The sequence below is a fragment of the Rhinoderma darwinii genome, chromosome 4 (assembly GCF_050947455.1).
Source record: "Rhinoderma darwinii isolate aRhiDar2 chromosome 4, aRhiDar2.hap1, whole genome shotgun sequence".
Taxonomy (NCBI): Eukaryota; Metazoa; Chordata; class Amphibia; order Anura; family Rhinodermatidae; genus Rhinoderma; species Rhinoderma darwinii.
The window spans coordinates 204878152-204900826 of NC_134690.1; the positions used below are offsets into that span (position 1 = coordinate 204878152).

The window sequence follows — 22675 nt, forward strand, 5'->3', positions numbered from 1 at the left end:
ATCATATACAGGGGGCGTGTGGCATCATATACAGGGGGCGTGTGGCATCATCTACAGGGAGGCTGTAAATAGTGTCTAGGTGAACATGTGACCTTCCTTTGGTTGTTTTCAGGGGGTTGGGACAAAAAAAGCCTGACCAATGAAATTCATCAGTTTTTTTAACGCCCATGAAAAACTGATGCAAAATGGATGTCAAACGGCCATTAAAAACGGACAGATGGACTTGAAATGGATGAAAATTTAGAGACAAACTGATGCAAAATGGCCATGAAAAACTGACAGTTGATCAGTTTTAAATGGACATTTTTTTTCACTGTCGTGTGAATAAGGCCTAATGCTTGGAGCCCGGCTCCCTGCACTGTGTTCGGTCCGGGACTTGCGGCCGAAATACGTCCGTAAAATACGGACGTAATTAGTGTGTGTGCACATACCCTTAGGGTATGTTCACACGGCCTATTTACGGACGTAATTCGGGCGTTTTTGCCCCGAATTACGTCTGGAAATAGCGCCTCAATAGCGCTGACAAACATCTGCCCATTGAAAGCAATGGGCAGACGTTTGTCTGTTCACACGAGGCGTATATTTACGCGCCGCTGTCAAATGACGGCGCGTAAATAGACGCCCGCGTCAAAGAAGTGACCTGTCACTTCTTTGGCCGTAATTGGAGCCGTTATTCATTGACTCCAATGAATAGCAGCGCTAATTACGGCCGTAATTGACGCGGTGTTCAAGCGCCTGCACATGCCGTTACGGCTGAAATTACGGGGATGTTTTCAGGCTGAAACATCCCCGTAATTTCAGCCGTAACGGACGCCCTCGTGTGAACATACCCTTATAGAAAGCTGTTCTTCCTGCTTCTTGTCTCACACTTCCCTCCTCCCATACATGTGACTGATCACGTGGTCATGACATCATCACAGGTCCTTCATTTTACTGGATGTAGCATCTTCGGTGGAGTTTACACTTGGGATGTCAACTGTGCAGGAGACTGATCAGCATTGTAGCGCTATATACAGCTATGAGCAGTGCCGACAAGTAGCCCGTGCCCCCTCTGATACGTGGGCACAAGTTATAACATAGTATATATGTAATATACATATACAAGCTGCTGTCGCCTCATAGCACAATGCTGAACGTTCCTTCCCCCTCATTCCCTGTCCCCAATTCCCAGCAAAGGGTGTCAGCAGGTGGAAGAAACAAGGTATGACTATGGCGAGTGATTTGTGGTGGCTTCTCCCTCTTCCACTGTGTGTAGAAGTGGACTTTATTACCGTGCTCTGTCAGAGGACATCGTAGAAAGTAGGAATAAGTGGTGTACAGAACAAATGTATCTGGAATCTACAATATGCCTTCAATTCCTCACCATTTTCAAGATCTTAGTTTGCTGTCAGTGAAAGAGAACACTTGTTTACAGTCAGAAAACCCCTACATAGTGCTGCTGTCAGTTGAGAAGTGGATATAATTATATATAGTCTAGCCACTGCTCAGATAAACTACCTGTGCTTCAGACTGATACATTATAGGAAAATATCCGTGAGATTTGTGCTCCTGGTGTATTTATATCACAGAGCGTTGTCTGGACTAGATCTAATTGTAGCAAACCTTTATCTGAGAGCAGGACTAGGTATGTATGAGTTTGCTGCCTCTGAATGTAAACTAAAATGTTCTCATTCACTGACAGCAAACTGATATCTTAAAAATTGTGAGGAATAGAAACGCAAAGTATATTAGAATGTTGTGGAATATTTCATATATATAGCGATTAAGGTGCGCATACATATTGTATAGGAATCCGATCCTCCTGTCTGCACCTCTGCAGTGACGAGGACATTGATTGGAGTGACAGTCAAGCATGCGCCATCCGCTCCATTCACTGTCTATGAGAATGATGGAAACAGTGGAGTGCTGTCCTTCCATTATTCCCATAGACTTTGAATAGCGCGACGGGCGCATTCTTGACGTGTAGGATAAACTGTAGCCATTGTCTATAGCAACCAGTAAGAAAAAAAAAATCAACATTGGATTGTGATTGGGAACTTTTGGCAACTTGTGCATTCTTTTTTTATTTTGTTATATACAAGCAAGGCACCGCTATGTACCAGGGACTTGATGTCCGTGTTTGCTGTAGGCAATGTACATGGTCAGTCTTTTATTGCTGAAATAGCAGTTCCGGCGGTGCTACAACTATCCTCCCAGGATGCACTGACAGAGAGAAGCTGCAATAGTGCAGACACACACAGTAATGTCGCCACCTCACCCAGATCAAGCGGATCCGCACACCGCAGTGTACACCTCAATAGATATTCTCCAGACAGAATGCTGTTAAAATGCACCACGTTCAACGATTAAGATCTTACTTACAACTAATTGCTAAAAAAAAAAAAATCTGCACTGGCTGGAGAATAACCAACATCAAAAACGGCATGTGTTATTCCAGCCTGAAGCGCACACACCCTGCAGTCTATACACACAATACAGATAAGGGGTGTACATAGAGAACACTTCTACGTACAGTAGGTGGGATGAAAATAATCCATCTAAATTCATGATCACGACTCCCTTCATTTTAGGTTTCTCATTTTTCTTGGTTCATTATAATCATTATTACTCCATGACTCTTCTCTTGTTTTCCGTCCCTTACTTTTTCCTTTATACTGTTCTGAGTGCTGGACCAGTTTGTACTATTTATTTAGAGAGAAATCTTCTGTCGTAGGACAGTGACAATTCCTGTGCCATATAAGTTTGCGACTACCATGATGTTTTTCAGTTGAGCACATACAATTTTCTACGTTGCCGTTTTCTTCCCTTAGAGGACCGGAATCTCCTCTATTGTTCTCCTTTTTCACCTGGCGTACATGACTTCTGTTTTTTAGCTCTTTCATACGCTGTGTTTTGTGTTGCATCAGGTCTTGCTGTAACATCCTGTATCTGAACTGTACTGGGATTAATAAAGCGACGTTACACAACAGCTCTGTTTATTTTCACATGTCTTTTCTGGACAGTTGCATCTGTCTGTGTTCTTGTTTGTTATTATGTTATCCTACATGTTGTTCTACAGTTCTTAATGCACAATATGACGCAGGAAAATTCCCCTTCGTGAACCTGAAATGCATGTAGTCAAGCTTTATGTAATGTGCTTTACTTCTATGGGCAGTTTTCACACACAGTTTTAGCGGTGCTTTATGCTGCGTTTTTTAGGGAGATCTAAAAGCCTACGGCCAGATGTTTGTTGGGAGTCTAAAGTAAAATATAAAAATGTCGACGTATGCAGCGTTTTGGTTTGTGGCGTTTTGTGGGGTCAATTTTGTTTTTATCTAAACACTGTGTCACGGAGGCTCGGCACAGATGAGTTTGAAGGCAGATGACACCACACATGGCGGTTGATATCAGGCGTGGCAGGTGGCACAAGAATACTCCATCACTCTAAGGCCTTATTCACACAAACATGTTCATTTTGCGTGTGTCATCCGTGAATGGTGCGTGTCTGCGTGATTTTCACACATATGCCATCCTTATGACACGCGGTTTTGATGTTTAGAAAAATAAATGAAGGAAGTGGTTTTATTTTTTTCCTTCATTTCTTTATCTACTGTTGTGCGAATCACGCGTGACACACGGAAGTGCTTCCGTGTGCTGCGTTTGATTTTCACGCACCCATTGACTTCAATGGGTGCGTGATGCGCGACAAAACGGCCAAGTATAGGACATGTCATGAGTTTTACGCAGCGGACATATGCTGCATGAAAATCACGGACTGTCTGAACGGCCTCTTTTACTTACATAGGTCCGTGCGACGCGCAATACTTGAGCTGTGCGGACGCACAGCTAAGTATCGAAATACATGAAACAAGGGTATCGAACCGTTTGGGGATGCACAGTATCAAAGTTTCGATGCATCGTGCATCCCTAGTATTAAAGATATTGTCCAATGACAGAAAATGTTCCTAATTGGTTAGGAAATGTAAAAAAAAGACACTAATATATTTCCACTTTTAAAACTGCAAGGATGTCCATATTTCCCTGTCCTGTGATGTGGTCCCAGTAGTGGAGCTTCTCCCCTTAGCCGTGACGTGTCCACACAGCCTCAAGATGCAGGGAGCCCCCCTTTTTGTGTCGTGACTGGATGAAGGGGCTGACTCCCTGGCTCAGTTCATTAGATAAGCCTCCCCTTCTCTGTCACGGCTAATAGACAGTAGCTTTATGTCTAGTCTGCAAGTGTTCCTTCTCCTTCTGCTCTCCTTATGTTATCTCACTTTCTCCGCTGGGGTGTTACCACAGAGCTATCCGCTTTTAGTGCGAGCTGTCTTTTTTTTATTTTTTTATATTGTTGCTTTGTACGACACACAGTTACTATACATTCCTATGAGACTCACATCGTTCTACATTCGGACAGCACATAGATGTGAGCAGCACTTGTCCTAATAGGCCTTTAATCTCTCTTTCTACAGGACGCCCTTTATAGCATACTACTGATACTTGCATATTACTTCTCCCTATCTTGGTAGATACCATTCAATATTATTCTACTGATATTTGTCTTATCTTTTCACTGGGTAGTCTACCTCTGTTAACTCTTGTTGGAAATGTATGAAGGTTTGAAACTTTTATTACACTAAAAATGTAATTAAGACATTGCAAGAAGAAAATATAGAATTGCATATACAGCAATTTGAGACCATCTGCAGAATACAGACCTCTGCTCATTGCAGACACCGGTTTGTAAATAACAGCTAAACAGCCTGTGCCTGCTGACTGGCTGCGAGGAAACCACAAGGAATTTTATGTTCTATTGCCTTTCTGCTCTGTTATCTGATTGTGCTCACTCATAAAGAGAAGGATCTTCCGATAATAGTTTATTGCTGAATTGCTGTTTATGTGCACAATTGGCTAGTCATAGGGTCCCTATGCTTAGAGTACGTTAACAAATATTTACATTGTTTGCATTATCAGTTTTTGTCTATTAATTTGCACTCGGGTGTAGTTTAATACATTCTAAAATGATCTTTTCCAGACCCCATTGAAACCAGGAAGGAGTCTTATGGACTGGATCAAACTTAAAAGTAGTGGCAAAGATTTAACAGGCCTAAGAGGACGCTTAATAGAAGTGACAGAAGAAGAGCTTGCAAAACACAATAAGAAGACCGACTGCTGGACATGTATCAGGGGTAAGTGTCTATAATTTGGGGCTACTGTATGATGTGGGAACTACTGCCACTTAAAAAGAGTAACCTTTTGGACATGTGTAAGTATTCCCTCCAGACCTCTATTCAGGTCTACATATCACTAAAACAGATTCCTTTATACTGGGGTTCTTGCACAATGTGGGGAACTTATTATAAATGGCGTTTCAGATGTAGGTTTCCGCTACTTTTACCAAGCTCCACCCACTCAAACAGCCTAAAAGTCAAAAATATATTGACTTTTTGAGCCGTTTACTGGCGTAGAAAAGTTAATAACCCCCCCCCCCCCCATAAATGTTCTAATATTGGTATGTTAGTGTATTTGCACTGATCAAATGGGCAGGAATAAAATTGTCCTGCATTGTCTTGCATTGAATTTACCACAAAGCAGAACATGACCTCTCGCTGCTTTGGACTGGCCAAGTCAGTGGTGGCAAGCGGTTTTGCCTCCCAAACAACCATTTGCGACCTTGTGCGTTCAGGTCATTATGGCATCTAATTTAACACTTTCAATGCAAAAAACATAATTTTTTTAATGATATTGCAGCCCATAAATGTCACACAAGAAATTATGCAATTTAATATTAATTATCATGTTTTAAGCTGCAAAAGTCTTTCAAGAGCATGTATGCCTAAATATGTGTATGTTACTTAAAGAATTATCACTGGCACAGATCCAAGATAAATTAATGCAATATTTGTGAAGTTTAAAAAAAACAACAAACAACTCCTAGGCTGTGTTCACATTGTGTAGTGGTTTGCATTTATAATGGAAACCACAATGCGGTGCCGGATCATTTGTATGATGATAATGGCTGCGTCTGCCAGCCGCCATCGGCTTATGATGAGGTCCATGTTTTTGGTGGAAAGAATAGTGCTGCATGCAGCACTGATCTTCCCGTCAAATCTGACCAGATCTGTGACCGAGTCACCAAATAACCACAAAATCTACCAAATCTAAAGTGTTTGCTGATCACATGTCTGCCCCACAGGTCAAGCCTTACTTTACTAAATCTTCATAGAATGGCACTAATGCGAACAATACCAAAACATTGAATCAGATTTATAAGCTCAAATATCATAAGAAACCCCAAACCTGTAAATACTCTGAAGCTAGTTGCCGTACTGCATTAAAAAAATATTTGTAATGCTTTTTCTTGCAACCTGTAATTCTGAAATTGAACTCCAAACTAAATTTGACCCCAAAAAAAACACACACACAGAAAAAAAAAATCGCAATTTTCCTATTAATTTCTCACACTAGCAGGGTGTTATAACCACAAAATTGACCTAGCCTAGAAGAACAGTGTGTGCTGAATGTGTTCTTAACCCACACATCTAGGTTTGCTTGACAAGATCAGAAATGGTAGCAATGCAACCATTTGATAAGGGGTAGCGGTGAGATTACTAGTGTTTAGTGCTTGCACCAAAGCTGGAGGAGTGAGAACATGGGTAAGGGTGAAAGGTAGGAATTGGGGAAGTTTGGGGTGTTAGTGGTGGCTTCCAGCGAAGACAAAATGGTGTGTGGTTAATGGAGAGGTAAGGACACAATGAAGGGATAAAGGGGGGGCACTGGAAAGTTAGTGATAAATGATTAGGAGTATAAACCTTTGCTTATAGATTGACAGGGCCGCAGCAGTAGGCTCTCCCAGACCCGCATTGTGCAGGTACTACAACTAGGCTTCATTCACTTGAATAAGGGTGAGTTGCAATTTTCCGCACAGTGACTCGTTGTCTAGAGTATTGAAAGGGTTCAGGGGGTATTACAGTGAGAAACATTTATAACTTATCCAATGATTGATCAGTGCTTAGAAGACTACGAATTGATAGAACGGGGGACCCCCAAACACACATGTACGGCTGGGTATGGAGTCATGGAAACCGTAAAGCACCCTCACTCATCTGTTACAATAAGACCATAGCGTTTGTATTGTTGTACTTTGTTTTTTAATTATTAAAACTGCACCTCACGCTCCGGTGAAGTTCACATGACTGAGAAATAGCCAAAATCCTCTTCAAAGGATGCCAATTTGCACACCACGGGAGTCCGTTATTCTTTTACACTGCCGCGCTACACTGTTCCGCCTTTCTTGTCCCTCTAGTTCTCGAAGACAAAGGTGCCTGGAAAATACAAGAGCCCTTCTGTCGACGAGTACTAAAGATGGCGAAAGCAACTGGACATAGTGTAAAACCGTTACCACTTTAAAAGAGATTCCACTTTTATTATACTTACCGAGTTTAGGATTAAAACAAGCTCATCATAAGTTTAAAAACATCTTGCGCGCCTGGTTTCGGCCCGAGTCTGGGTTTTTCATTCCCTGCTTCTTCTGGGGCATATTAGGCAATGCCTTTTCTTACTTTTAAATAGCCGATGAGTGTAACCTAGAAGCATCTTTTATACATAAAAGTAATATACCATAAAATGTAAGCAACTTTTTAAAGCCCCCACTTATGTTTTAAACTCCCCCAAAACACCTTATTACGCATTTTCCAAAATTTTCATGTATCAGGATTAATCGCATCTCTCAAGTTCTTCAAATTCAAAATCGAATCTCCCTAAATAGGTAGGATCTTTTATATATCCCCTTTTAGCATTCAATATAATTCTCATAACGCATGGTCATAACGGGCCGATAGTCAAATTTGCCGATATCACATTTTTGCAATTTTAAAATATAAGACCAAATCGTTCTCTACCGGTGTCACGATGGTCACAAGTTATGTACTAATTTTCCCATGTGGATTAAAATATGTCGAAAGAACTGGGAGAAAATTAAAAACGGGACTCGCCAAACACTGTAATATAAATGAAGAAAATCAGTGTATCTGCCCCTTACCTAAAAGCACATAATAAAAATCCAGCTGGAAGACACTTCTTTGCAATAGAAGTAGTCACACCTAATTGGGGGGATTTTTGGATCCACAAGCTGAATATTCTTTCACCGATAGGTCTTAAAGAGTACCTAACTTTTCAAGGCGTTTTTAAGAATAAGCTGTCATATGTGTGTACATGAGAAATAACACTAATTGTGGCCATTATATGACTTGTTTATGTAATTTTTTTTAGCAGTTTTCCCCTCTGCAGGCTCTATATTCCTATTCTCAGTTTTCTGTGAGCTAGTGGGTGAAGCCAAATGGTCAGTTCACACAGAGTTTTTCTCTGGCTCTGTGGAAACTTTTTCGGAATTGGCACCAAAAAACGGCACATATCGATGGGAGGCAGTGGCGTTTTATATCCTGGGCAGCTTTTGGCCACTCGCAGAACCTAAAAGAGGCATGCTCTTTCCATCAGCGGGTTCTGCCACTGATCTCCCATTAAAATTAATGGGAGGCAGAAAAAACCTGCGGCACTAGCTTCTGAGCGTTTTTTTGCAGCATTTTCGCCTGTGGTCCTTACACTTCTCGCCATTCATTTATATAGCACTATAACATATAGCACTATAACATTACTGCGGTGTCATGACAATGAATATTCATTACCTCCAGCCAGGACGGGATGTGTATTCAGAATCCTGACCATTTCTCTGTGATTTACAGCACAGCGAGATCTCGCTGTAAATGACAGCTTACAGCGTAATCTCGCGAGACTACGCATGCTGTGCTGTAAATCACAGTGAAGTGCAGAGAAGTGGTCAGTATTCTGAATACACATCCCATCCTGGCTGGCGGTAATGTTGTCATGACACTGCACATTGTCATGACACTGCAGTAATGTTATAGTGTGTTTATGTGGCAGCACATAGCAATATAGATATATCGCTATGTGCTGTATAAATGAATTGAGAGAAGTGTATGACGCTGGTTGGTCAGCGTCATACACTTCTCTCCAAAACGCCCACTTGGCCATATAGTAAAACACGCCCAGTTGTCCATTGCGAAACTCATTAGCATAAAGCTAATATAGGTCATAACTCCGTCAAAAATGATCGTTTTCTAAATAAAAAACACTGCTGTAATCTACATTACAGCGCCGATCACATGTACAATATAGGAAACTTATAATGTAGTGACAGAGCCTCTTTAAATTACTATTATTATCTACATTTGTTTTTTTATTGTTGTGTGAAGACAAATTATGAAATAAATAATAATATAGATATTCTCAAAATGTCATTACCTTGTTACTGTTATGAATAGTATTAACCAAAATGTACATGTGGAGTTTCAGTGAAAAGCAGTAGCATGATCTAAATCTCGATGTAAAGTGACACCATCAATCCCCTAGTACAGTTAGGCTGAGTTCACACGACCTATTTTCAGACGTAAACGAGGCGTATTATGCCTCGTTTTATGTCTGAAAATAGGGCTACAATATGTCGGCAAACATCTGCCCATTCATTTGAATGGGTTTGCCGACGTATTGTGCAGACGACCTGTAATTTACGCGTCGTCGTTTGACAGCTGTCAAACGACGACGCGTAAATTGACTGCCTCGGCAAAGAAGTGCAGGACACTTCTTTGCAACGTAATTTGAGCCGTTCTTCATTGAACTCAATGAAGAGCAGCTCAAGATATACGAGCGTCACAGACGCCTCGTATATTACGAGGAGGAGCATTTACGGCTGAAACGACACAGCTGTTTTCTTCTGAAAACAGGCTGTCATTTCAGTCGTAAAAGACAGCTAGCGTGTGAACATACCCTTAGGTCTTGACGGTTGTCTAAATGCGGGCTCTGCTATGGCTTCGCCTACACGCCCCGGTTCTTAACTGGAGTTCCGGAGAAATTCTTCAATGGTGTCCCAGATGCCATTGCCTCTCACAAGTTCGTCCTGTTATGCCCCCTCTGCCTCAGTCACTCTCCGATCTACCATCTCAGTATGCCAGTTTTGCGGATGTTTTCCGCAAGTGAGAGGCTGAGACGTTTCCTCCACATCGGAATTATGGCTGTCCCATTGAACTGGTTCCAAATGCTTCTCTACCCCGTGGACGGGTATATCCTCTCTCCTTGCCAGAGACTTTATCCATGTCCGCCCATATCAAGGAGAATTTGGAGAGGGGTTTTATACTAAAATCCTCCGCCGGGTTCTTCTTCATTAAGAAGAGAGATGGATCTCTTCGACCCTGCATTGACTGCCGTGGTCTCAACCAGATCACGGTCAAGAACAAATACCCGTTGCCACTTATGTCCGAGCTGTTTGACCGCATACGAGGAGCCAGAATTTTTTCAAAATGAGACTTGTGTGGGGCTTATAATTTGATTTGAATCCGTCAAGGGAACGAGTGGAAGATGGCGTTCAATACACGAGACGGGCACTATGGTGCTGGCGTTCGGACTATGGTGATGCCGTTCGGACTGTGTAACGCTCCCGCAGTCTTTCAGGAATTCGTCAATGATATCTTCCGAGATCTCTCCTATATCTGTGTTGTAGTCTACCTCAATGATATTTTGATTTTCTCCCCAGATCTGATGACCCATCGGAGGCTTGTCCGTCAGGTACTACTGCGACTAAGGGAGAATCGCTTATGTGCCAAGCTGGAGCTGTGCGTCTTTGAAAAGAAGTCTTTGCCCTTTCTGGGCTACATCATCTCGGATCAAGGTCTCAAGATGGATCCTGAGAAACTAAAGTATGTCCTGTAATGGCAACGTCCTCTAGGCCTGAGGGCCAAACAGCGTTTCCTGGCATTCGCCAATTTCTACCGGCAGTTTATTCCAAACTTCTTGTCTCTGACGGCTCCCATCTCTACCATTACCAAGAAGGGTGTGAATGCCAAGGTGTGGACTCCAGAGGCAGAGTCCGCATTTATTAGCCTCAAGAAAGCCTTCACTTCAGCCTTGATCCTCCACCATCCAGACGTATCTCGGCAGTTTTCATTGGAGGTGGACGCTTCTTCTGTTGGTGCAGGTGCACTTCTGTTCCAGAGAAGCTTCAAAGGAAAGGCAGTAGTATGTGGCTATTACTCGAGACTTTTTTTAGTCTACAAAGCGCAATTACTCTATTGTGGATCGGGAGCTACTGGCCATCTACTTGGCTCTGGAGGAGTGGAGACATCTTCTAGAGGGCGCAGCTCACCCCATCTTGATCTACACCGACCACCAGAACCTCACCTATCTCCAGTCCGCTCAACGACTAAATCCCCGTCAAGCCACGTGGTCGCTGTTCTTCACCCATTTCCAATTCGTGCTCGACTACTGTCCCGCTGACAAGAATGTGAGGGCCGATGCCCTGTCCAGGTCATTTGAGACGGATGACACGATGGAGCCCCTTCAAAGTATCATAGATCCGTCCTGCATTGTCACTTCCAACCCTTTGCAGGTTAGAGACATCCCTCCAGGGAGGACTTTTGTTCGGTTGGCAGACAGGAGAAGAATTCTCCGCTGGGGACACAGCTCTAAACTGGCTGGGCACGCTGATGTTCGTAAGACCTGGGACCTTATTGCTCATCTCTTCTGGTGGCCCATGCTACCCAAAGATGTTGTGGACTTTGTCTCTTCCTGCACGGTGTGTGCTTCTAACAAGGTTACTCACTCCAGGCCTGCTCCAACCTCTGCCTGTACCCAATGCCCCCTGGCAGCACATTGCGATGGACTTTGTTACAGACCGTTGTCCCTCAGCAGGATGCAACACTGTCTGGGTGGTGGTGGTGGTGGACCGGTTCTCGAAGATGGCAAATTTTATCCCACTGACCGGCCTACCTTCTGCTCCCCGACTGGCGAGTCATTTCATTCAGCACATCTTCCGCTTGCATGGCTTGCCCCTTCACATTGTGTCCGATCGGGGGGTTCAATTTACCTCAATCTTCTGGAGAGCCCTCTGTAAACTCCTAGATGTGAGATTGGACTTTACCTCGGCCTATCACCCCCAGTCCAATGGGCAAGTCGAAAGGATCAACCAGATCTTGGAGAATTATCTCCGCCACTTTATTTCCTTGCAGCATGATAATAGGGTACAGCTTCTTCCATGGGCCGAGTTCTCGTATAATAACCACACAAGCGAGTTCACCACTTCCACTCCGTTTTACATTGTGTACAGTCAACATCCTAGAGTCCCTCTTCCTGTGTCGACTACATCTCAGGTACCGGCTGCTGACTCTGCATTTGGGGACTTTCTGCAAATCTGGCAACAGACCCGGTCCTCTATTTTGCTGGCAGTCGATTGCATGAAGCGAAAAGCGGATACAGAGAGAAGAAAGCCGCCTCGGTATCTTCCAGGTACCAAAGTCTGGCTGTCCTCACAGAACATTCGTTTGAAGGTGCCTTCATACAGGTTTGCTCCCAGGTTCCTCGGTCCTTTTGAGATTCTGCAACAGATAAACCCTGTCTCCTATAAGCTGCGGTTGCCTCCTACCCTCAGAATCCCCAACTCCTTTCATGTGTCCCTCCTGAAACCAGTGGTCCTGAACCGCTACAGTAAGACTTCCAGTTCCACAGTTGCTCCCAGGGGTTCTTCTGATGTTTGATGTGAGGGAGATCCTGGACTGCAAAAGGGTAGGAGGAAGGACTTACTATTTGCTGGCCTGAAGAGTGTTTTGTCCTGAGGTGAGGTCCTGGGAGCCAGAAAAGAACCTCAGTGCCCCTGCTCTCATTAAGAAATGTCTCTATCGCTCTGGTCGCAAGAAGAGGGGAAGTAAGAGGGGGGAATACTGTAGGGTATACTCCCCTCCTGACGGCAGCAGCCATGGATTAGTGAGCGCTGGCTCGCATCTCCTTCCTAGGAGACGCCAGCGCTCACTTCCACTCCGGTCCGCTGTGTACCGTAGGGTGTGTGCGCGCGCACGCTCGTGCCCGGTCTTAAAGAGCCAGCGCGCGAACATGTGAAACCATCATCATCAGCTACACATGATTCCTGGACTATAAGAAGGGCCCTTCTGATCCTTGTCTGAGCGTTGTTAGTGTATCCCAAGTCTGTCTTGCAAATGTTCCCTTAGTGTTTTCCTGTTCCAGTTATGATCTGTGCCCTGTTACCCGTATCCTGTATCCCATGCTGTGTTCTTGTTTCTGAGCCTCTTCGTGTTGAGTCGTGTCCTACTGCACCTACTGTCTCCTGCCACGTCCAGTGTCTCCTGCCACGTCCAGTGTCTCCTGCCACGTCCAGTGTCGGCTGCCACATCTTGTACTGTCCGGCACGTCTGGCACAACCTGCTGCACCTACCTCCATCCATGCTGAAACCACAGCCACTGTCTGGACTAGTTCAGGTACCCGTGTGTTACGAACTGCTATAGACTTTTGTATAGACTGTGACTAGTCCAGCTACCTCTCCGCTACGGCGGAGCGGCCTAGTGGATCCACATATCCTGTGATCGTGACACTATATTTGTATGTTAATGAGTCACACTGCAGGGTGGTTTACTTTGTAATTCCTCTAAATGGCCACCATTTAATACTTATTTTCTCCTGCAGGGAAAATGTCAGACTGGCTTGGGCCCCCCCCCCCCCCCGCAAAATCATCTGTTTGCTAGGGGTTTCGGTGACTGGGACCCATGGCAATCAACTGATCACCGCAGCGGCTCCCATATAATAGCGATTATCTGTGGTGAGGAAACCCCTTTAAGGCTAGGGCTACACTTATTTGTACAGCAAGATTTTTTTCCAAAGAGTAATCAAAACACGAGCGAGTTATCTCCAAGCAATTTCATGTGGAGAAAAAAAAAACAGTTGCTTCTACTACTCACAAATCCCATCATGTAGCGATTACAAAAATAAATTGCTAGCAACCTGCTTGACAGAGATTTTCAAGCGGCTCAATGTATTCCTGTGGACCGTGATTTCAGAGCTATTTTTCAGTAGTAGAGCGATTTTAAAGTCCTGGTGTACCTATAATTATAGTAAATGTAAAGCTATAATACAATAAGTAAGTGACAACAAGCTTGATTGTTAAGGGTTTGGAGAGAGCACCAGATTTCTTTCTACATTTCATTAAAAAAATTAAATGAAAAATACATGAAATGAGCAAAATAAAATCAAGATACTGTATAATGCAAAGATTCTTGATTTTTACATTCGCTAGTCGACTATGGAGCCAATGTTGGTCAACAGTGAAGCTTCACTTCAGTTCAGACAGTATGACAATGGTTGATTTTAATAAATACTTATTTCTCTGATTGTCAAAAGTGTTTGAACTACACAACAAATGATGCTCAATAAAGACTGACGGATGATTAGCATTTCTTCAGTTTTGTATACAGTACTTCTTTTGACACTGTAGTATAACTAGTAGTAAATACTTTGTCTTGGTTTTCTTATAGTGTCACCTCACAGTCTCATCCTCTTTAGTTCCTTCCATTACTAAATAACCTAACCAAAAATGCAGCATGAATCAATATGGCCCAAATACGTAAAAAATAAGAAAATATATGCAAATTACATGGGCTCATCCTAACGTGTATACCCAAAAAGCATCGAAACGAAATATATATAACCTAGAAGAAATAGATGCTAAAAAAACAGAGAAATTCTGAAAATAGAAAAATACTTTATTGAAATACATAATAAAGGACAAAGAACAATAGATAAAATGAGAAATTCATAGACCAACAGTTAAAAAGGGACAATGAGCGGTGTATCTACTAAATAAACATAGATTACAAACCATAGAATGGTATAGAGATAATAGGGTGACCATATAGAAGTGTGGCAGTATGTTACATAAACACAATAAATGTATATAGCAATGCTAATAAACCATATGTATGGTAAATGTACAGTATATGTACAAGTACAAACCATAGAATGGTGTGAAAATAATATAGTGACCATATATAAGTGTAGCAGTATGCTACATAAACACAATAAATGTATATAGCAATTCTAGTAAACCATGTGTATAATATATGTAGAGCAATGCTAGTAAGCCATGTGTATAGTCCATACATATTTACAAGTGCAATTACAAACCATAGAGTGGTATAGAAGTAATGTGACCATACACAAGTGTAGCGGTATGCAACATAAACACAGTAAATATATATAGAGCAATGCTAGTAAGCCATGTGTATACTCAATGTATATTTAAACATATAAATGGTCAATATAAGCTGAAGGAAAAACAATCATGTGCAAGGTTGACGAAGTACCCATGATAAATGCAGGAGAAAACACAGCCAATGTCCACCGCAACGCGCATTTCGGCGCATTTGCCTTCGTCTGGGGGTGGCGTTAGACCGCAGACTAATCCTATTTAAATGGAGCCGAGCCAATTGCAAGAGCATGAGTCACGTGAAGAATGCACTGTTTGATATCTATTGCCCTCACTGTATGATTACCGGTCGCTTTGTCCTGGAGAGTGAATTGGCTGCGCCTCCGAAAATGTCACTCGCGAGGGGCCGGAACCGGAAGCACGTCACCGCGTCAGCCAGTGTCCGACACGTCACGAGTGACAGAGAAGGAGGCCAGTCACCACGCACCAATGACGGAGCGGCACAGTGAGGCAGAGAACACAAGAGTCGCTGTTTGGAATAGACCAGATCAATGCAAATTTACAGGGCACAAATACACCGTTACATGAATAACTTGTACATCTAGTGATATGGCTGCGTGATGCATCCGCCCATGCAAGAAGAGCAGGTGCATCACGAAGCAAATGATCAAATGGAGAAATTGAATATATGCAAATATATAAAGAAAAGTGAGTGAATGTGACGAAACAATAAAAATCCGCACCAAAAGCCGTGTGTGAATACACTATTCTGTGCAATCAAAGGAGTACATATATATAAATAGGATATATAATCATAAGTGTTCAAAAATAATTAACAGCGAATAATATAAAGTAATAAAGGATGTGATGAAAAATAAGTGATAAACAAATATGTGCAATAGTGTACAAAGTATGATAACGGTTAAATAATAATACTTGTGAGTGTATACCTAAAAATACAATAAAGAGTAATATAATTGTTACAACAAACATGTAGCGACGTATATATGTAAACCTATGTATTTCAACTATATTGACTGACGAGCGTAGAAAGACCCATTGGCACGAAATTATTTAAGGACCCAAATAAAGAAGATAAGACTCCGAAAAGTACAATGGGATTATCAATATAAATCTAATCCGTATGAAGAGAAATATAAGATTAGTTAAAATCACACAAAAGATGATAAAAGCGGTAAAGTATACCCAACACCACTAAAATAAGCTGGCAATCAGAGAAATGCAGAGAACCCAGTGGTCTCATTTAGGCCCTTGGGATATACAGTTTGGAGCCTCCAGATCCACTTGCATTCTCTCTGTAAGAAGTTTCTTTAGATCACCACCTCTCATCGATGTTAATGTGATCAATGCCCTTCACCTTTAACAATCAAGAATTGCATAAATGGTGTCGGAAATGTTTGGGGATTGTTTTTAATTGCTCCACATCTACTGGAGATGCAGATAAAACAGAGGATCTATAACGGCGCTGCTGGTTGTTGTGGACAAGGTAAGATTCCTGAGGTAGAGTGTAGAGTTTTGTAAGAAACTGTTTATTCGCAACGCGTTTCAGCACCGAATTGGCGCTTTCATACTATGCCTGATGAAAGCGCCAATTCGGTGCTGAAACGCGTTGCGAATAAACAGTTTCTTACAAAACTCTACACTCTACACTCGACCTCAGGAATCTTACCTTGTCCACAACAACCAGCAGCGCCGTTATAGATCCTCTGTTTTATCTGCATCTCTCGTACTCAAGCGGTCTCCTAGGCGACCGGCTCGGATCTGGCAGCAGCTACCCCGTGGACCCCGGCGCTGAACTCTTTTAACCCACACGGTGAGCATTCATATTTCCTCCTATCCTTACATCACCTTCTTTGATCCATACCTAGTGGCGCCGTGGCTTTTTTCTTTTCGTTCCACATCTACTGCCGTCTTAGCACACTCTATGTCTCGAACATGTTCTCTTACACGAATCCGCAACTCACGAGTGGTCATGCCTATATACATTTTAGGACATGAACATGTGGCATAATAAATGACATCCTTGGTGTTGCAGTTAATCGGCCAACAAATGTTAAATTTATTGATGCCACTAGAGTGCACAAAGAACTCTGAGTTCTCAATGTTGGGACAGCTTAAACAGTCCCCACACGACCTATACTCCCATTTGGGACCTTTTGTGCCAAACACTTTACCGAGTTTAATCGGTGTCAAGTAGCTATGTACTATGGTTTCGCGCAGATTACATGCTCTGCGAGGCACCATAGCAGGATAATCAGGTAGCACTTTTTGTAACGTTGGATCGGTCAACAACACCGGCCAAAATGTGCTCAATGTATCACGCATTTCTGCCCAGCGTGAGTTAAATGTCATCACAAATCTCACCTTGGGTTTACGCTGAACTTTGGGGGATATTTGAAGAAGTTGTTTTCAAGGAGGTTTTTTGCGCTAGATGGCGCGCCTTACAGATGTTACGGTGACTATAATCCCTCTGAGTAAACCTATCCTTTAGCTCATTAGATCAAAATTTAAAGTCCTTGGGTTGAGCAGAACTTTTTGACTCGTAGAAATTGTCCATTTGGGATTGCTTCAATGGTATGTCGGGAATGTGAAGAGGTTGCATGCAGCAGTGAATTAGTTGACGTTTCTTTATGATAGAGATCGGTCTGTAAAAAAAACATTTAAATCCCTTTTAATCAAAATATCCAGAAAATCAATACTAGGATGACTCCACTTACAAGTGAGGTTAATGTTAAGGCCTCGTGCACACTTCCGACACCGTTTTCACTGCCGTTTTTGACGGATCCGTGTGCCCATTTTAGTGGCCGTGTGCACTTCGTGTTTCCGTTTCAGAGCGCCGAGCATGGTACTGTCCAGGGTGCTGAAAGAGTTAATGGGCTGCACTGATCGGCGGTAACTCTTTCAGCACCCTGGACAGTACCATGCTCGGCGCTCGGAAAATAAAATTTTAATGAAATTTTTTTTTTTAAAAAAGTTCATACTTACTTTCCTCCTGTCTGGCCTCCAGGGATGACGTTTCATCCATGTCACCGCTGCAGCCAATCACAGGCTGTAGTGGCGGTCACGCACGTCAGGATGCCGGCCTCCAGGGATGACGCTTCTTCCCACGTGACCACCTCTGCAGCCAATCACAGGCTGCAGCGGCCTCTGCAGCCAATCACAGGCTGCCGCGTCATACAGGAAGGTTGGACTGGAGGAAGAAGAGGGACTCGTCACCAAGACAACGACCAGGTACTATGAACTGCTTTTTATTTTATTTTTAATCAGCAGCCTCTTTTCTCTATCAGTGATTGATAGAGACAAGTGGCTGCCGATTAGTGTAATATATCTGTAATGTATTTCTGCCCGCCCGGCCGTTGCTAGGCAACGGCTCCGTCACAAACGGACGGGGCACGGATGCGTTCTGTGTGCCTTCAGTTTTTTTGACTGCCCCAATTGCATGGGCCTCACGGTCACGGAATCTCAGACCAAAGTAGGACATGCTCTACTTTGGATCGGAACGGAGCAACGGGACTGTCAAAAAAACTGAAGTGTGCATGGCCCCATTGAAATGAATGGGTCCGGGTGCTAGCCGTCAGAAAAACGGCTAGCACCCTGAAGAAAAAGACTGAAGTGGGCATGAGGCCTAAGAGAGCTCTAGTTTAGCATGTTGATAAATGACAGTAACTCACCTGAGGTTCCCTGCCAGATCATGAAAATCCCTCTCCGCCCCACTCGTGACATGTCGGACACTGGATTCACGTGACCGGGTCTGCTGACGCGGTGACGTGCTTCCGGTTTCCGGCCCTTCGCGACTGACTTTTTCGGAGGCGCGGCCACATCACTCTCCAGGACACCGCGACCGGTAATTATACAGTGAGGGCAATCGATATCAAACAGAGCATTCTTCAGGTGACTCATGCTCTTGCAATTGGCTCGGCTCCATTTAAATAGGATTAGTCTGCGGTCTAACGCCACCCCCAGACTAAGGCATTTGCGCCGAAACGCACATTGGCTGTGTTTTCTCCTGCATTTATCATGGGTATGTTATATCCCTTTTGATATACTTTGTCAACCTTGAACATGATGGTTTTTCCTCCTGCTTATATTGACCATTTATATGTTTAAATATGCATTGAGTATACACATGGCTTACTAGCATTGCTCTATACAGTATATATTTACTGTGTTTATGTTGCATACCGCTATACTTGTGTATGGTCACCACATTACTTCTATACCACTCTATGGTTTGTAATTGCACTTGTAAATATGTATTGACTATACACATGGCTTACTAGCATTGCTCTACATATATTATACACATGGTTTACTAGCATTACTATATACATTTATTGTGTGTATGTAGCATACTGCTACACTTATATATGGTCACTATATTATTTTCACACCATTCTATGGTTTGAAGTTGTACTTGTGCATATACATTTACTATACATATGGCTTATTAGCATTGCTATATACATTTATTGTGTTTATGTAACATACTGCCACACTATGATTATTTGGTAGATACACCGCTCATTGTCCCTTTTTAACTGTTGGTCTATGGATTTCTCATTTTATCTATTGTTCTTTGTCCTTTGTTATGTATTTCAATAAAGTATTTTTCTATTTTCATAATTTCTCTTGTTTTTTTAGCATCTATTTCTTCTAGGTTATATATTTCATTACTAAATGTTGTGCAAAACCTAGTTTTGAAAGTCTTCAGATTTTCAACATGGCACTAGGCTACACTTGTCCAGCCAGTAGCCATCTTCCTGACATCCCCATAAACATGCACATTTGGATATGCCAAGCACGCATGTTTATTTCAATAGAGATTGGCGCAAAGCAACAGGCATTTTACAAAGTTCCTTAGATGTGTCTACATTGATGTTTCTTGAATTGTGGTTAAGTTATACAATTTATGATACCAATTCAATACAATCTGTCACAGCCATCCAGTAAAATAACTTATGCAATAAATATATATATATATCTATCATTCAAAAAAATTAACGAGGGAGTCTATGGGTGACGGATGGCTGACAGTTGGCATCCATCAGAGGTATATGTTTTTTTTGTTTTTTTTTACAGATTATACATTTTGGAATATGTTAAGTTAAGGAAGAACACATCTGTAGGTAAGGTTGAAAGAACACACAGGTCCATCATGTCCAACCTATAATTCTACAGTGTTGATCCAGAGGAAATCCCTGGATCAACAACCCATCCCCAGTAATCCTAGTATATATAACGTGTGATAATATATCTTTCCAACATACCCATTTCTTCTTTCCAACATACCCAATCCTTCTTCCACCCATGGAAGGCATCAAGGGGACCATCCTTTACACATTAGTTTGTCAGGGAATCCTGCCAATACTGGAGGGCTTGGCGCATATTACACCGCGTTCCAAATTATTATGCAAATGTTATTTTTTGCTGATTTTCCTAAATAGTCGATGCAAATGACAGTCAGTATAATCTTCAAGCCATCAACCGTTGGAGTATGATGCAAATTTTATTGAACAAATCTCCTAATGATAACAGATTTTTTTTTAGAAGTAAAAAACTCAAAATGCACTGTTTCAAATTATTATGCACAACAGAGATCAAAACATTTTAAAGGTTGTAAAGAGAACTAAAAGGGTAATTTATTGAATTTGCAGCATCAGGAGGTCATATTTACAGAAATCAAAAGCTCTTTCAATAAAAAAAACTTAGCAGGCCAAGTTACATGTTAACATAGGACCCCTTCTTTGTTATCACCTTCACAATTCTTGCATCCATTGGATTTGTCAGTATTTGGACAGTTTCTGCTTGAATATCTTTGCAGGATGTCAGAATAGCCTCCGCTTATTCGTGCAGCGCCGGCCACATCTCCTCATGCTGACCGCACACTTATTGTCAGGAGCGGGGCAAAGGCTGCATTAAACCTCTCCGCTGCTACTCCCTTGAATGCTGCGATCAAAGCAGCATTCAAGGGGTAAATGAGAAGGGGGGATGCCCCTTGGATTACTTGTCAGGTAATGCGATCGAGTGACATAACCTGTAAGGGCAGACAGCCCAGGGTCCATTGAAGGACCCCAGGTCTGTCTGACCAGATTTTCTGTTGTTAGGGCATACTAGATATGTCTGAACAACTGCCTGTGCACTATCAGTACACAGGCTAATGTACTGGCATATAGATATATGCCAGTACATTTTAAAGTTAAAAATAAAAAAGTAAAAAATAAAGTAATGTTAAATAAAAAAACACACACATTTTTTACAATAAACATAATACATTCAATACATAAAATACACATATTTGGTATTGTCGCGACCGTAATAACACATTTATAGCGGCATTCATGTTTACGCGGTTATAAAATAAACTATTTTCTTTCACTTAATGTGAGGCAGGAGGTATTATGAATTTTGAACTTCCATGTGCCTCACATTAATAGTAATTAACCCCATCATGTACCTCACACACTAACAAAATTTGGTCCATTATGACTGAGGAACATGATGGGGTTAATTACTATTAATGTGAGGCACATGGAGGTTCAAAATTCATCACACCTCGTGCCTCACAGCAGAAAATGGAAGAACTGTTTTTTTTTTATTATTGGCAAAGTATCGTTTTGGTATCGAGTATCGCAATACTACACAAAGTATCGATATCGAAGTTCAAATTCTGGTATCGTGACAACCCTAAGTGCTTGTATGCTCAAAATCTTTCTATGATGTTTATTCATCCATTACAATAATATCTTTCGAAAAAGGAGCAGTTTGATTCCAGCCAATCGTTTACAATGTTTACAATGTTTACAATATGACGTTAATTTGGATTTCATTTAGCCAAAAGCATATGACGACAATGTTTTGTCCTGAACCAATGATGGGCTTAGAAGACGTCCTAAATGTAAAATCATCAGTTCCCAAAATATACCATGTCATAGATGCCAGGAGTCCGACTACCCCCTCCTTTATAGTAAATGAAACTCTTCTCCAAAACTCTCCTGGATGATCAGCTCCTTATCACACAAAAATGGGTAAATATTTCTGTATTCTCCGTACCAAAAAAGACCAAATAAAAACCTCCAGCTTACTAAAGAAAAAACATAGGATTGTTTCAGACAATGTGGACATAGATGTATTAGCTTTAAAGCAACATGACTTATTAATCTCAAAATGGATTCTTCAGGCCACAAGATGGCTTCCAACCAAAATGGATGCCACCATACAAAATGGAGTATACGCAAAATATAATCATTTAACTCCTTAACGCCGAAGGACGGATATATCCGTCCTCAGCAGCTGCTAGTTCGCACAGGAGGACGGATATATCCGTCCTGTGATGGCGCGGGTACTGAGACTGTACCCACGCGATCAGCGGCAGGAGCACGGCTGTTATACACAGCCTGGCTCCTGCTGCAACTGCCGGAATCGAAGCGCGCTCCGATTCCGGCAGTTTAACCCATTAAATGCCGCTGTCAATAGTGACAGCGGCATCTAATGTGTTTGACAGAGGGAGGGAGCTCCCTCTGTCACCCGATCGGCGCCCCCGCAAACAAATCGCGGGTCGCCGTCGGGTTTCCATGACAGCCGGGGGTCTAACAAAGACCCCCAGGTCTGTCTTCCGCAAC

General features: G+C 42.3%; 1 protein-coding gene across 1 annotated transcript in view; it reads left to right on the forward strand.

Annotated features, from left to right (window-relative positions):
• The first annotated feature begins 938 nt into the window (after positions 1–938).
• The window catches only part of CYB5R4 (cytochrome b5 reductase 4), a 269520-nt gene continuing 247783 nt past the window's right edge, over positions 939–22675 (forward strand). Inside the window, exons 1-2 of the mRNA XM_075862092.1 lie at positions 939–1201; positions 5012–5165. Of these exons, the coding sequence (XP_075718207.1) occupies positions 1127–1201; positions 5012–5165 (229 nt within the window). The 5' untranslated portion in view covers positions 939–1126. The remainder of the gene's footprint in view (positions 1202–5011; positions 5166–22675) is intronic.